Below are 16,309 nucleotides of genomic sequence, written 5' to 3' on the forward strand. Positions count from 1 at the left end.
GAAATGAGAACTCCAAGAACCAGAGTGGGAATCAATCAGAGCTACAAAGCAAACAACGAGCCTGGATGTGGCTGCCTCCTTCCCTCCTCAAAAAATGGCCCAGAGAAACCACAAACAAGCGTTTGGACCTATCCAGAAATGACCTGGTCTCTTCCACAAGTCAATGGCAAAAAGGGAAAAAAAAGGAGGAGCTACCGATCATTATCATGACAATCAGGAGACACTTCGAATCAGACCAACCAAACACAACCTGTGAGCCTTCTCTGGATTCTGACTGAACAAATCAACTGTAGAAACACATTTTGGGAACAGTCGAGGCATTTCGGATATGGACGGTGCAGTGATGATGTTAAAAAATTACGATTAATTATGATTTATTTATGGTTACACAATTGATAACGGTATGGTGAACATATAGAAAATGGTTTTAAGTCTTATACATGTATGCTGTCAGGGAGTTGCTTTCAAATACCACACACACACAAATTTTTTAAATGTTAACAATTGTTGGGGCATCTGGATGGCTCAGTTGGTTGAGAGCCTGACTTCGGCTCAGGTCATGATCTCGCGGTTCGTGAGTTTGAGCCCCACATCAGGTTGCTGTCAGCCAGCTGTCAGCGTGCAGCCTGCTTCGATCTTCTGCCTCCCCCTCTCTCTCTGCCCTCCCTGCTCGCGCTCGCTCTCTCAAAAATAAATAAAACATTTTTAACAAATGTTAATAATGGTTACATCTAGAGGCAAGTTTTAAAACTACACGGGATTTTGCTACACTCTTCTCTCTAGCCATTATACCATTTAAACCTACTGTGTATGTGTGCAAATGCTCCTAATAAAAAGTAACGGGCCCTGGGGTGCCTGGGTGGCTCAGTCGGCCCTGGGATGCCTGGGTGGCTCAGTCCGTTGAGTGTCCCACTCTTAATTTCAGCTCAGGTCATGATCCCAGGGTTGTGGGATCGAGCCCCCCAGAGGGCTCCATGCTGATTATGGAGCCTACTTAAGATTCTCTCTTTTCCTCTGCCCCTCCCCCTCCTCTTTCTACACAAATATTAAAAAAAGTAACAGGCGGGAGGGAGGCCCAGCACACAGCCAGCGAGCAGTAACAACCGAGACCTCCCTGGCCTGCCCTCCAGGGCCTTCCAGCACGGGGTACGCCCCCATCAACGCCAACACATTCTGAACAACGCAGCTAAGGCCTAAGTGAGTAACAGAGCCCCGCGGACAGGGCCGTTTTCTAAGAGTCCCCACCAGTCTTCAGCAGGAGAAGAGATTTTACGACGACCTCAAGCCACAGAACGCAAGCAGGAATTTCAGGCAGAATGCTTGTGAAGAAGGAAAGAACAGCAAGGTCTCAAATATTCAGGTGGGCAGACGAATGCCAAAGCCTAAGTTAGCAGAAACCTAGATAAAGATGCCCCGAGGAGGTGGAGGTACGGAGAGAAAAGGTCCTGATGCCACCCGAGGTGCACAGTGCCGGTGACAGGCTGAGCACACAGACAACCTTGCAGATGCTCTGCCCAGGCGGGTGGGCGGCCCGAATGACCGGTCCCCAGGGCGCACGCGGCCTCCTGTGCCTCAGAGGCCTCACTGCGACAGCCACGGCCGCTCAGGCGGAGGGCCAGCAGCGGGGCCAGACGAGGCGGAGGCGGCCGAGGGGTCTCCTTTCCCCGCTCCGCCAGGGAAGAGCACTCACAAGCCAGGAGCCAGCTGAGCGGAGCTCAACGGGGAGGGCCACCTGACAGGGGTGGAGCGTTCGCTGCACAGAGAAGAATCCATTTCCTTTGCGGTCCTCTCTCAGGAAAATCACGGACGAAGTAGATGGAAGAAAAGGTGTCGCGGTGGAGTCCCGGTGAGGAAGCAGTCCCAAGAGGGTGGATTTGCTTCTCACAGGCTGTCCCCAAACTGCCATAGACGGGGCAGCGTACAGCCCAGGACCGTGCTGGAGGCCGGAAACCCAGAGCCAAGAGGTCAGCAGGGTCGCATCTCCTTCAGAGGCTGTAAGGACAGTCCTCCCTTGACACGTCCAGCTTCGGGTGGGGTCAGGCGCTCCTTGGCTTAGTGGATCCGTCTCTCCAATCTCTGCCTCTGTCTTCACTCCGTCTTCTGCTCTGTGTGGGTCTTCTCCTCTCCGCCTCTTCTATAGACACTTGTCACCGCATTGGCCCAGCTGGAGCTCATCTTGAGATCTTTAACTTTTCCCGAAGACCCTTTCTTTCAGCAAGGACGCATCCACAGGTTCCGGGGGTAAGGAAGTAGATATATGGTTTGCAGGGGGGTGGGGGCACAATTCAGCCCTACTAAAAAGACAGTTCACTGCACCATATCAAGTGCCTACTCATACAGGGGACGCAATGACATGTGAAGTTTGCCACTGCATCAAGCCAGCCAAACTGGTGGATATGTTTTTGTACGAGAAAAAAAAAAAAGTTACTTCTCTTCAGAAATCAGAAATCAGGAACTTCTGTGTTAATTTCGCACTCTGATCAATATAGGCAAAGTTACCTTGTTCTTTAAAACATACTCCTACCAGGGTGCCGGGGTGGTTCCGTTGGGTAAGCCTCCAACTTCCGCTCAGGTCATGATCTCACAGCTCGTGAGTCTGAGCCCTACGTCGGGCTCTGTGCTGACAGCTCAGAGCCCGGAGGCTGCTTTGGATTCTGTGTCTCCCTCTCTCTCTGTGCCTCCACTACCAGCTCTCTGTCTCTGTCTCTGTCTCTCTCAAAGATGAATGAACATTAAAAACAAATTTTTTTAATATAATCCTACTTAATGACTCTGCACCTTGGCTTCCTGGTCTGTAAAATGGAAAACCTAACAGTATCTACCCCATTGTGGGGATTACGTGAGCTCATGCACGTATCTTGCTTAAAGGAGTAGCTGTTGTTACTATTGTTATTGAGTACCCCACATTTCTTCAACTCCCCTCTCCTTATAATTCCACTTGTGCCCCTGCTGACCACGGAGGCCAAGGCCCAACCTGATTTATTTGGAGCAGGCTAATTACAAAACCCCTCCAGGATACAAATCTAAAACGCTAGAGATACAGCAAGCCTAGAAAAACATTTTATTTGCCATGCGACGTTAAGATACACGACAGCTCCCATGAAGTGGACATATGGTTTACTTAAGCGATTTCTATTTACTTTTTACCCCACCTTGTTTCAGAAAGGACCCACTGAAACCGATGCACTCAAATACAATACATTTAAAATAAGGGAACCAAAAAAGTGGATGAGGAAAAAAGAAGTAAGGCTTGACAGCTATCTGAAAAGCAAAGATGAAGCCAGGAGTGATCTTAGTCAACACAATCATGCTGTAGTATCCTGCACACTTGTGAGAAGAGGGCACAATCAGGCTCTAAGCACTCAACCATGCGATAAAAGATGAAGCCTGACCAGCTGAATTATTCATTGGGTCCTTAAGATTAAAATGAGTGGGGAGGCAGAAGAGAAAAAGGAAATTTACTCAGAAGAACTGAGATATTCCTGGTAGGGGGAGAGAAACTTCTCTCTTGGGCCCTCTGAAAGACAGCGTGATATGTTAGATGCTTTTCTAGCTGTTAACTATATATTTTCAGGTGTTCTTTATTTTGACATCCGCTCTCTTCCTGATTCACTCCCAACAGGTAGGATCAATTAGATTGAGAGTTTGGGGTTGATAAAGTCAGAGAGTATTTATGTATATGTGTGGGTTGTAAACGACAGACTACTTTTTTAGGACAAGTAGGCACACGGTGTTTCACAATAAAAAGAAAAGACAGGGGCACTTGGGTGACTCAGCTGGTTAAGTGTCCGACTCTTGGTTTCGGCTCAGGTCATGATCTTGCTGTCTCATAGGTCAGAGCCCCACATCAGGCTCTGTGCTGGCAGTGCAGGGCCAGCTTGGGATTCTCTCTCTCTTGCCCTTTCTCTCTGCCCCTCCCCCACTCATACTGTCTCTGTCTCTCAAACAATAAATAAATAAACTTAAAAAAAAAAAAGAAAGAGATGTTCTTAAAGACAAAACCAAAAGTCTTCTCCATAGAGAATACTGAGAAGAAAGCCAATATGCTCCATTCCCAATGTAAAACCCAAGAATTTCCACGTCCTCTGATCCTAGAAAGCCAGGAGAAGCCAGAGAAAAATTCAGAGAAGGAAGAGGGTAAGAATCATTAAAGAAAAACACAGATCATTTTGGGTGGGTTGGTTTTGTAATTAACAAGCATCAGATTCTGAATACAAGGAATACAATTTTACTTTCTGGCAGTCTATATGAATGTGGTTTTAGTAAGGACCCCCTCCTCCTCCTCTTCCTCCTCCTCCTCTCTCTCTGTCTCTCTGTCTCTCTCTCTCTCTCTCACACACACACACACACACAAGCACCCAACATACTTACCTTGTTAAGCCACTTCAGCCCCGGTATTGTATTTGAATTTATCTGTTCCTCCAGCCATGGGCGCATTCGCATCCTTTCCACGGGCATGGTACCCTTCTGCAAAGAGAAGCACAGTTATTAGGCAATTCTGCCACTGCCTGCCATGTCTGCACTAGAAAGTTCTAGACCCCTGCCTGACCGTCCTCCACGATCCCCCTCCTTTGCCCAAAACCACGCAGCTGATGTGTACATGGGGACTGGAGGGCTAGGGCGGGCACTGGGGGCTCTGCATCGAGCCCACCTGCCCACCCTGGGCACGCTTACTCCGCAGGAGCCGGCTCAGTGGGTCAGTGGTTTGAGCCAGGCCTGCTCTTGGCGGAGACGGTTCCAGGGACGTAGGACGCCTGGGCTGGCAGAAATTCTGCGGGCTCAAAGGCCCGGACAGCCCTGAGTGACCTGGCCTAACGCAAGGTCTTAAGCCCCCCGCCCCAACCTGGCCGTGTTTATAGCAGACGCCTTCCGTGTATTACCAGGCCGGTAATGGGAGGACCGGTATCTTACAAATACCTCTGGGCATTATCCTTCTAAGAGCCCACGATGGACAGGGCAAAACAGTTGTGGGTAAGAGTTCTTAGAACCAATTCATTGCTTCTGGGAATCTGGGCTGCCAAAATGCTTTGAACCCCCGATCTTTGCACTTTAAAGCCTAAAAGAGGGGCGCCTGGGTGGCGCAGTCGGTTAAGCGGCCGACTTCAGCCAGGTCACGATCTCGCGGTCCGGGAGTTCGAGCCCCGCGTCAGGCTCTTGGGCTGATGGCTCAGAGCCTGGAGCCTGTTTCCGATTCTGTGTCTCCCTCTCTCTCTGCCCCTCCCCCGTTCATGCTCTGTCTCTCTCTGTCCCAAAAATAAATAAACGTTTAAAAAATAAATAAATAAATAAAATAAAGCCTAAAAGAATCAGTTCACTTGGCTCCAAGGTCTTTCACCAGCGAGCTCTCCCGTTCGGACATACCCTGTCGGCTTCCAGGGCGCAGCAGCATCTTGCTCTGGCTTCAGCTCTGCGCCGACTAATGCATTCTCTTGCCCCTCCCTCATCGGTCTTCCTTTACAAGCGTGCACGGCACCCCACCCCCCCTGCCCTGAGACCACCCTCCCCTTCCCTCTGCAAACAGCTGCATGGTCTCAACGCGGTTCCTCTACCAGCCCACATAAGGCCTCTCTCCCCTCCTTCCAGATACCTTTCTAGATACTCTTTCTTCCCTTGCCCACTTAAAACATCCAGAGTGGAATCACTAACAAAGTACTGCCTGCCACTCCTTCATCCTGTTTGCACACCAATCTAAATGTGAGATGGGATTCAAAAGCAAAGAGGAGGCCAACTCAAGCCCCCGCTCTATAAAGCTTCACGGGCAGTGTGACATTATCCTCTTTTCAACCCCTCGTCGCATCTTCCTTCTTTTACTCATTTCCTCCTCCAAAAACGAGCTCTGAAAATTCTACCGAGATGAATTTGCATTGAGATGGGCGAAGTTTCAGTTACACTCTCTTGCAGCTTGCTGAGGACTTCTCTCCTCTGTGCCTCCCCCAGCTCATGCCAGAGTGCAAGCATCACCACGTGAACCAGGTGGGACCGCGTCCTTGGCCTCTCGAGCCTAATTACATTCTAGAACCTGCATTTCCCTTGCACACCTCTCCCAGTTCAGATGCACTCACAGTTGCAGATGCCTCGGGCTCTGCTCTCTCAACACACCATGCTCTCTGCTCCTCCCTCCCCGGCCTTGTCCATCCTGACCCAGCCTCCAAGACCCTCCTCCTCCATGGGCCTCCCGGAACCACTCCAGCCTGAATAAATCCCTCCCCTCCCGGACTTCCCCAACAGTCACTGATCTTACGCTGCTGCTCTCCTTTGAGAATCAAACATTGCTTTAGGGCGGCTCTCTGCTGTCTTTATTCTTATCCAACTCTTACCTTAACTATAAACTTTCCCACTGCATACCCGCCCTCTCCCTGACCAACCCGTAAGCTCTTTGAGAGGAGGAATTCTACCTCTCATAGGTCTTTTATATTCCTACAAAGCCCGAACGCTGCCTTCCACGCAGGAGATATTCAAACAAGATCCAGGCCAGCTCGAAAGGTGTGCCAGGCTGGGCTGCCATCGCAGATTGGCCCCCATCCGCTCCCGTGGAGGCTCTGGGCCACTCTTTGAGACACGTAAGAGGAGCCTCAGGGACAGGCCCAAAGGAGCTCCCAACACAGCGGTTCTTAATGGCCCTGAAGTCACTCCACTCGCTTTCATTCATCCACCCACTCAGAGACATTTATTGAGAACGATACTCCAGGAACAGGAAAAGGTAAGACATCCTCTAGCATCTAGGAACTCCCAGCCGAACAGGAAACAGGTAAGAAGACATTTCCATACCAAATGAAGAGTCCTGGGTACAGAATGATACTAGGAAGCAGTCAGCAAGAGAGAGGGTGCCAGACACAGGCCGGTCCCGCGGGGCCTAGAAAACCATGCCTGGGCCTGTGGCCATCATCCCAAGACTGAAGGGGAAACTGGAGACTGATGCAGATAAATGCCATGATCCATTTTGTTAACAGGAAAGGTAAGAGTGGATTACAGAATCCAGACCAGGGCTCACCAGCCTCAATGTGCACACAAATCTTCATTTGGAAGATGAAGCCCTGTGAGTCTACGTTTCTTTTTTTAAGTTTATTTATTTATACTGAGAGAGAGAGAGAGAGAGAGAGAGAGAGCGAGCAGGGGAGGGGCAGACAGAGAGGGAGACAGAGAATCCCGAGCAGGCTCCGTGCTGTCAGCACACAGAGCCCGACACAGCACTTAAACTCATGAACCGTGAGATCGTGACCTGAGCCATGATCAAGAGTCGGACACTTAACTGACTGAGCCACCCAGGCACCCGTGATTCCATTTTTCTAATAAACTCTTGGGTCCTGGAACCAGACTCGAAGGAGCAAGGCTCTAGATTGCCTTTTACTTTTAATTATCAGCCACCTGCTCTTCTGTGACTTCCTGCACAGTCTGGTCATTCTGTCAGACAGACCTCCTCCACCGGTCTTAGCGTCTCAGGTTCTGGTTCATCCCTTATTCATTCACATTCTACACCTTTCTAACAAACCTCACGCTATTACTTACCGAGCCAAAATGCTATGGAAATTACACATGTAAAACATTTTCTAAATCTTTAATCAGGACTGTCATTAATCATAAGCAGGTCTGTAGGAAAAGCAAACACATGCAAGTATTGCCTTATCAGAGTAGGACAAATTCTGTTACAAAGGGCTTCACTTGGGCCGCCTGGGTGGCTCAGTCGGTTAAGCATCCGACTTCAGCTCAGGTCACGATCTCCCAGTTTGCGAGTTCGAGCTCCACATCAGGCTCTGTGCGGACAGCTCAGAGCCTGGAGCCTGCTTCGGATTCCGTGCCTCCCTCTCTCTCTGCCCCTCTCACACTCTCTTAAAAAAATAAATAAATTGGGGCGCCTGGGTGGCGCAGTCGGTTAAGCCTCCGACTTCAGCCAGGTCACGATCTCGCGGTCCATGAGTTCGAGCCCCGCGTCAGGCTCTGGGCTGATGGCTCAGAGCCTGGAGCCTGTTTCCGATTCTGTGTCTGCCTCTCTCTCTGCCCCTCCCCCGTTCATGCTCTGTCTCTCTCTGTCCCAAAAATAAATAAATAAACGTTGAAAAAAAATAAATAAATAAACAAACATTAAAAAAATTTTTTTAAAGGGTTCACTTATTTCAGTTTCTATGTTTTGTTATGTTTTAAACAGCTAGGACATCCCTGATGTTAAACAAGAAAAACCCGATCCTTTTACCTGAAGATACTTCCTCTATTTATACTTGATTTTATAGCCCGGCCCCACTTCCCCCACTAAAAAAGTAATGAATTACCAGTGGTGTTGCCACATGACACGGAAGAAAACAGGTGTTATTGACACAGATTTCCCATGACGATCAGAAGTTGAGTGTGCACCCTGACTTCTGTGAAAGAAGCAAAAGTAGAATTCTCTTCTGGGCTTAGCCCCAGAAACTCATCATTTAGTGTGAACTAAAAATAAATTATACTTCTAGAGATTAAAAGGCAGTCACAGAGGGTCAGAGACTGAATACGGAGAAAAGATGCTTACTCGGCATGTATTTTCCAGCTTCTGTCCAGGAAATTCACAGTGACAGATTGGTCTTCCTTCTGTAAGGCAAGTTTCCTGTAGGCACCAGTTCCCATGGCCCATATGAAACTCTAACAGAGTTGAGGAAGGCACAGGACTGGTTAGAAAAGACACAGAGGGGCTATTTTTGTCAAGAAAACCAAAGTATGCCAGAAATCAACACACTTGTGTTCCAGTCCTGACTTTGCCATTATTAGCGGGTGCCCTTGCACTAGTCACTCAAACCCTCCGGTCCACACTTCGATCATCTAGGAAAATGAAGAGGTTTCAAAAAGATAATATGCCAAGTTATCCATGACTCCAGGAATCCTTTTGTAACATGAAGGCTCATCATCTGATGTATCTTTTTTTGGTAAGCTTCTATCTATTCTTGTACACTGGGTTGTTTTTAAAAGTGAAATGCTGGGGTGCCTGGGTGGCTCAGTCGGTTGAACGTCCGACTTTGGCTCAGGTCACGATCTCACAGTTGGCGAGTTTGAGCCCCTCGCCAGGCTCTGTGCCGACAGCTCAGAGCCTGGAGCCTGCTTCGGATTCTGGGTCTCCCTCTCTCTCTGCCCCTCCCCCACTCATGCTCTGTCTCTCTCTCTCTCTCTCTCTCTCTCTCTCTCTCTGTCTCAAAAATAAACATTAAAAAAATTTTTTTTAATTTAAAAGTGAAACGCTGAAGTCTTGAGGTTCCATAAACCTAAAATACAGAGCATCTACCATCAAGCCCGACAAAAGGCACTTTCTAAAAACCATGGAATCAGCCTATAAATCAGTTCAGTACATGGCGGGTATTTAGGGCACCGCAATGCTGCATAAACGCAAACAAGCTATTTCCTGGAACACAGTGACTGAACTCATAGCAAGTGAACAGCCCCCATGAAGATGACACTGTTATGGTCCTGCTTAGGGCCATTAACAGTGATCTTGAATTTTAACCTGAATCACTGAAGTTTGGATCTTGGAATGGTAACAGAAATGGCTACTATTTACTGAGCACATACTATATGCCAAGTCTTAAAACCAGAGTTTTCTAGGAGTTCCTCATGTAATTTTTATAACCCTAGAAGGCAGGGACTTTAAAATTCCATATCATAGATGAGAGGACAGGTAAAGGAACTGTTCAATGCAACCTGCTAGTAAGTAGCAGAGCCAAGGCTTTCATTCATGTCTCTCTGAAATGCCCAGATTCAGAAACCCTAACACCTGCTTTTTTTCTTACTCTAGAAAGCACTCAGTTATGATGGTCTTTTAACCGTTCTACGTACTGAGCCTTTCCCAACTCCTGTCTGCTTTGCATACCACTGACATCTTAAATTTCCTAAAATACCGCTTAAATCATGTTAATGTTCTTTTCTAGAGACTTCTAAACATCCCTGCTGGATTTAAGATAATAAAATCCTTGGCTGAGTGGAGGAGGGGTGCACTTCTGATAATGACACAATGGGCAATTCAGACCTAACTCCCAAGGTGAATAACAAGAAAACCTGTACAAAACATGTGTGTGTGTGTGTGTTTTTAATCCGTTTAGAAGAATCAGAGAGCTAACAAGGTAGTAAAGAATTAGGACGGCAGGGTCTGGGAGAAGGATGAAACCCGGGAAGGTAAGCCTGACGTTTGGGGCACTCTTTTCCCAACCTGGGGGCATCTGTTGATCCCAGAACTAGGGGGATAAAAACTGAAGATCAGGACCCAACTAGGAAAAGGGAGGCCTGGAAACCACACACACACACACACACACACACACACACAAGCTTGTTTGGGATAAAACTAAATGGAAAGACACTGACCTCAGAGACTGAAGCCTAGCTCTGAATCACTTCAATCCCTGTGCAAATTAAAATGATCTGGAACTCCCAGAAGCAAATGTAAATTATATCTTGAGGAAGACAACATTATCCTAGGATTTATATTATCTCTGGAGTTTTTCATACGCAACGGTGAGCATTCAATCAATCTGGCTGAGAACACAAGGATAAATAAAAAATCAATGAAATATGGACAACAAAAAGAGACCCACAGGGATTCTGACACAGGTCTTTCACAGATACAACGGAGACGCAGATACCAAAAGTTTTCAGACACAGTCTTTAAAGCAAGAATGCCTAACATGTTCAAGGAAATAAAAACAAGACAGAAAATGTTCGCAAAAACCTAGAACCTAAAAAAGAAATTCTAAAACTAAAGGGCAAGGGCACCTGGGTGGCCCATTCAGTTAAGCACTGATTAACTTGATTTTGGCTCAGGTCATGATCTCATGGTTTGCAGGTTCGAGCCCTGACTTGGATTCTGTGCTAACAGTGTGGAGCCTGCTTGGGATTCTCCCTCTCTCCCTCTCTCTGCCCCCCCTTTTCAAAATCAATAAATAACTCAAAAAAATAAAAAAATAAAACTAAAGAGCAAATAATTAAAATTAAGAACTCAACAGACGGGTGTACCAACATACTAGACATCATAAAAAAAAAAAAAAATCAGTGAACCAGAACAGAAGTCAGAAGGAAATAAACAGAATGAAGCACTTAGAGGCAGAAGAGTGGAGAATGTTACAAAGAACATAAAATCCATAGGAGATTCTATTTTAGATCTAAAAAGATGTAAAACATGGGCAGTTTGTAGTTCCACGAAGACACGAGAAAGAAGGAGGCAAAAAGCGATGTTTGGAGACCATGACCAATTATCTTAATAACTTGCTACAAACCCCAAACAGACAAATACGAATGAAACCCCACCTAAGCACACTATAGTATGTTTGCTGAAAACCAAAACTATAGCGAAAAATCTTAAAAACAGCTGGGTGAGGGGGTGGGGGGAGGGTGGGGAATAGGCATCACCTTTAAAGAGCAAAGAACAAAACCCCCAAGACCCAGAAGCCTTACAGTTACTACTACTCAACAGAAACCAGGGAAGACAGAAGACAATGGAAAGGTGTCTCTAAACATACTGAAAGAAATAGCTATTTTTAAAAGTTTATAGACAGCGAGTATTTCCTTCAAGAATGAAGTGGAAATAAAAGCACCTTCACTCAGAGAAAAACAGAGCGTTTCCACCAGCAGCCCCACAGCTCATCTCCCAGTTGCAAGGGCACAGGAGATAGGTCAAAACTGGGGAGCAGGGAAGTCAGGAGGGTTGGTGCTGTGCAGCTAGCTAACATCAGGGCTTCAGCATGAGTCTGTGTCGCAGAAGCTGACCACAGCAATGCTCCATCCCATTTCTTCTGCAGCTGCGACATGTATTTGTCAACAGCCCTCCCTACGTAACCATGTGCCCACCCCTCTTACCAACCTATGGGAGGGTTACCCCCTCACAAAAGCTAGCTCAAATCTCTTTTCATCCACTAACCTTCCCTCACAGCTCTATGGCAGCTCGTGTGGGCAGTATCCAGTCGTCCAGTGTATCAACAAATATTTATTACACACGTTATTGCAGGGAACTCTGCTAAATGCTATGGACGACTCAGAGACGTGTGAGGCATGATCACTACCCTCAAGGAATTAGTAAGTTAACTGGGGGTATGTGACATAAATCATATAAAGCTACCTAATAATACTATAATTATAATAATAAAAGACTGCAGTGGAGATCAGAAGGCAGTATATGATTAATTGCCAACTACGCGAACCAGTTTCACGAGGAATATATAAATCATTACTGGATGGGTTTGTAAGGGAAAGCTGTGCGGCAAAGGGAGAACTTCTAGGATGGGGGAGAATCGCCTAGGCAAAGTGGCAAGCAAGCCTGGCAAAGGTGAAGCTGGTAGAACAGCCAAGGTCAGGACCGGGGAAGATGTGTTTGCTGCCGTGGGCGGAGCAACTGACTTAGACACCAACGTGGGTGGAGCTTCGTGAGAGTCCGCGAGCAGGTGAGCAGCGTGGGCTGGCTGGTTTACAGAAATCATCACCAACCCACACACCGGCCCTAATAAGTTAAATATTGTTATCCCCGTTTTAGAGAGGGGCAAAAGCGTAACTTGAAAAAGTAACTTAAAGAAAAAAGAAAATCATGACCGAGTCACCCAAGCCCCTTTGAACCCCCCACTGCCCAGCTTGTTTAGAGGCTGTAAGACTGCTGAGCGCCTGCTTGAGACTAGCCGTGACCCAAGCAGCACCCAGACAGGGGCAAACTGAAGCAAGGAGAGGAGCCCGAGCTGTTTCTCTGGTCCGAAATGGTGGCTACGGGAATGCAAGGGAAATAAAGCCAAGTGACAACACAGGTGTAAGAATGTAATAGCAATTTGTACTAGTAACTTTTTCTGCACATCTGGTAATCTTTCCCCAGATGCAAGTTCCGCTTGCATGATAGTCTACACCCCTCACATTGACTTTTGTACCTTTTTAGCAAAAGTTAATTTCCAGTTCAAAATTATGTGAACTGAGAGAGCTGAAAGCTGGAGTTGAAAACTGAAAATTAGCGCCATCATCACCATCATTATCCCCATCACCCGTTGAAGTGCTTCCTAGGAATCAGACACTAAGCCAGGGGCTTCTCATGCATGATTTCATTGAATCTGCAAACAAACTATAGGAGGTATAGTATCTTAGCTCCCGTTTTCCAGATGAGGAAATGAAGCTGGTCACCAAGCTGCAGAGCTATAAAGTGGTAAAGCTGGGATTCAAATCCAAAGATGTCAAAAGCCTCTAGACCAGTGTTTTTCAAACACTGGGTCACGAAATCAACTTACTGGATTAAGATCAGCAATTTTAATGTAGGTGAACACAGAACACAAACTCTGAGAGTCCCCCAAATAAGAGTAAGCTTGTTTTCTTGGAATTTTTGTTTCAATTTTCAATTATATTATACTGGTACCATGGTCAAAAAGAGTATAAAAAGCAGGGGCACCCGGGTGGCTCCAGTCTGTGGAGCGTCCGACTTCGGCTCAGGTCATGATCTCACGGTTCATGAGTTCAAGCCCCACATCGGGCTCTCTGCTGTCAGTGCCAGCCTGCTTCAGATCTGCTCTTGCCCACCCCCCTCTCTGCACCTCCCCCACTTGTGCTCTCTCTCTCTCTCTCTCTCTCTCTCTCTCAAAAATAAACATTAAAAAAATATATAAAAAGCATTGCACTGGGCAGAACCACTCCCCAGGTGTGCACACAGATGTGTGTGAGCATGTGGCGGGGTGGGGGGGTGCGGCGAGGGGAGAAGGGGAAGGTCATGTGGAAAGCAGGAAGCAGAAGAGAAGGATATAGCAAACCTTAGAACCAGAAGGACTCCCGAAGACAGAGAAATTTAACAGCAAGTACCCGGTATGAAAATAATCACGTGAGTGATTATTACAATGGATATAAATAATCAGAGTGAGGTAACAGGACTCCGTATCTGAAGGCGGGGCTGGAGGCCCACCCATTTGGCCATACTCTGTACTCAGTGCTTCTCTGCCTACAGTATTCAAATCACTCTGCATAGGCCAGTGGGGCCCCAGAGGATGAAGTCCAACAACTACCACTCAGGAAATCAGGAAGACGTGTTAACACTGGGATGAGTGCTGGACACAGAAAAAACATGCCTCTCAGTGGACATGTTATCTGCACCAATGCGAAACCAATTTTGAAATGTTTTGTTAAACGTCAGGAGAGGGACACCTGGGTGGCTCAGTCGGTTGAGTGTCCGGCTCTTGGTTTCAGCTCAGGTCATGACCTCACACTTGGTGAGTTGAGCCCTGCGTTGGACTCTGTGCCGACAGTGAGGAGCCTGCTTGAGGTTCTCTCTCTCTCCCGATCTCTCTGCCCCTCCCATGCTTGCTGTCTCGCTCTCTCAAAATTAATAAAGAAACATTAAAAGAATAAATAAACTTCAGGAGAGTTAATACACAATGGCAATCAAAGCAACTGTGTGATATCACTCATCACTGATGTAATCCTTATTTCGTGCACTTGGCTGTTTCCTTTTATTGAACTTTCGAAAGATGCGTGTCATAGATTCATTTAATAATTTTAGTTTCTAGCCCAGTTTTTCTCAAGGTTTTTAAGCAATTCAACCATGAATTCTCCTACTATGTGGATTTTTCAGGAACTCAACCTTGAACGATGGGGCAGGATTACTGGGAAAGGCTCTCCTTGAGATATCATAAACCATAGTTATATTTTTCTATACTATTCCATTCTCCTATACCAGATCCCCAAACTGCCTGTGCACATTATTACCTAGGGAATTAAAAAAGCAAAAAAAAAAAAAAAACAAACAAACAAAAAGACTCCTTGGCCCCATCTTAGACTCACTGCAATAGCATTTCCGAGTTATTCTTATTATCCTAGGGCAATTTGGATATGCAGCTAAGTGTAGGTATCACTGTCATTCAATACCCATAAGCTCCATGGCCTTCCGGATTCCATATGTTTAATAAACATCTCCAAATGAGTCACAGGAAAATGAGGGTGCCAATGACGAGTAGCTTTCATCATGAATGGAGTATGGATGCACATGAAATTAAAATTCCAAAATGCCTTTAAATACCACTGAACAAGTTTCCCATACTGAGAATCATCCAAATTATAGTTTTGCATATCTGCCATCCTACCCACAATTTTTTTCTTGGACGTGTTTTCTGTATCCTTTAGAGAAGATATTACCGTAGCTACTTGACAAAAACTTCCCTGTCTTTGACCACAAGCTGGTCTGGGACCTGAAACAGTGTGACTGAGCCTCTGATAGTAACTTGCACTGCACCACTTCAACCGAAACTGACTTCTGGCCTCCACCTGGGTGCTCGAAAGACACCAAAATACACGACTGGTTTTCCGTCCTGCAGGTGAGCCAACGGTCATTCTAGGAAACGGTTCTCAATGCAGCCCAAAGCAATCAGGAGTCCTCCATCCAGAGAGAGCAAGCCTTGAGAAACACGGACCATGCTCCCTGTATGCAAACGTGCGCTTTTCGGAGAGGGGGCACAGAACCCTGCGTCCATCTCTGCCCAAGGAGCCCTGCTCCCCGGGCCCCTCTCCCCAGAGCACCTTCTCCGGCCCCGTTCTCTGCCCAACCCAGCTGCCCCAGCGCTTCTCCACTGCAGATGGGTCTCACTTCCTCCCTCCTGTTCGCTCAGGCGCCACAAACCCATGCTTGGGCTGAATGATGCCCAGTCCTGACCACCCACGACACGCTGATGGGCTCATCACCTCACCTGAGCATGCAGATTTCTGCACATCTCTTTTGCTTCTCCCTCATCAGCTCCTGTGGCTGTTCCCCACAGGAGCAATCGGAGACCTTTCCATCTTCACGCTACCGAATTCACTTCCACACCCATCAATTCTGGCAAAGGGTCTTGCCTCTAACCTCAGGGAGGAAAATAGAAGCCACCAGGCTCTTTCTGAATTTCTGACTCCCCTCCCTCTTCAAACTTATCTGGACTTCCGTGACCTCCTTTCTCCCTTCTCTACACCGGGCAGGTGGTAATGCCGCTCTCCGCAAGGGGAATACGGAAGGTTTAAGAGGAGAAACATTGCGATTGGTTTTGGGTCTAATGGCTTTGGGATATCTTTGGGATATCGGGGGGGGGGGGGGGGGGGGGGGGGGGAGTGTTGGGTGGGCAATTCGATCCATGAGGTTAGAGCTCAGGAGAAAGACCTAGCCTGAAAATAGCCATCCACCCCTATACAGCTAGTTCAAATGCCATTCCTTCTACAAAGCCTATCTTTACCAAATCCTGCCTCCAATATATATCCTCTGCTCCTGTCAAGCTGGAACCTTGTGTTAACGTCGCCACGTATCTTAACATGTAGATCTGTGTAGCCTTGCACTTTACATCCCAGCAGGCACCTGCCAGGCCTATCCAGCCATTCTAGACACGTTCTG

The 16,309-nt window shown here is 47.1% G+C and overlaps 1 protein-coding gene across 3 annotated transcripts in view; it reads right to left on the bottom strand.

Annotated features, from left to right (window-relative positions):
• The window catches only part of IRF2 (interferon regulatory factor 2), a 90,850-nt gene that overhangs the window by 38,006 nt on the left and 36,535 nt on the right, over positions 1–16,309 (bottom strand). For 2 of the 3 annotated variants that reach the window (XM_040489900.1, XM_040489899.1), the window contains exon 2: positions 4,372–4,467. In XM_040489900.1, the coding sequence (XP_040345834.1) occupies positions 4,372–4,458 (87 nt within the window). In that variant the 5' untranslated portion in view covers positions 4,459–4,467. Of the gene's footprint in view, positions 1–4,371; positions 4,468–6,395; positions 6,779–16,309 lie in introns of those variants that run through there. The other variant, XM_040489901.1, reaches the window with a different exon arrangement.

The sequence above is a fragment of the Herpailurus yagouaroundi genome, unplaced genomic scaffold, assembly GCF_014898765.1.
Source record: "Herpailurus yagouaroundi ecotype Mexico unplaced genomic scaffold, PumYag 181, whole genome shotgun sequence".
Classification (NCBI taxonomy): domain Eukaryota; kingdom Metazoa; phylum Chordata; class Mammalia; order Carnivora; family Felidae; genus Herpailurus; species Herpailurus yagouaroundi.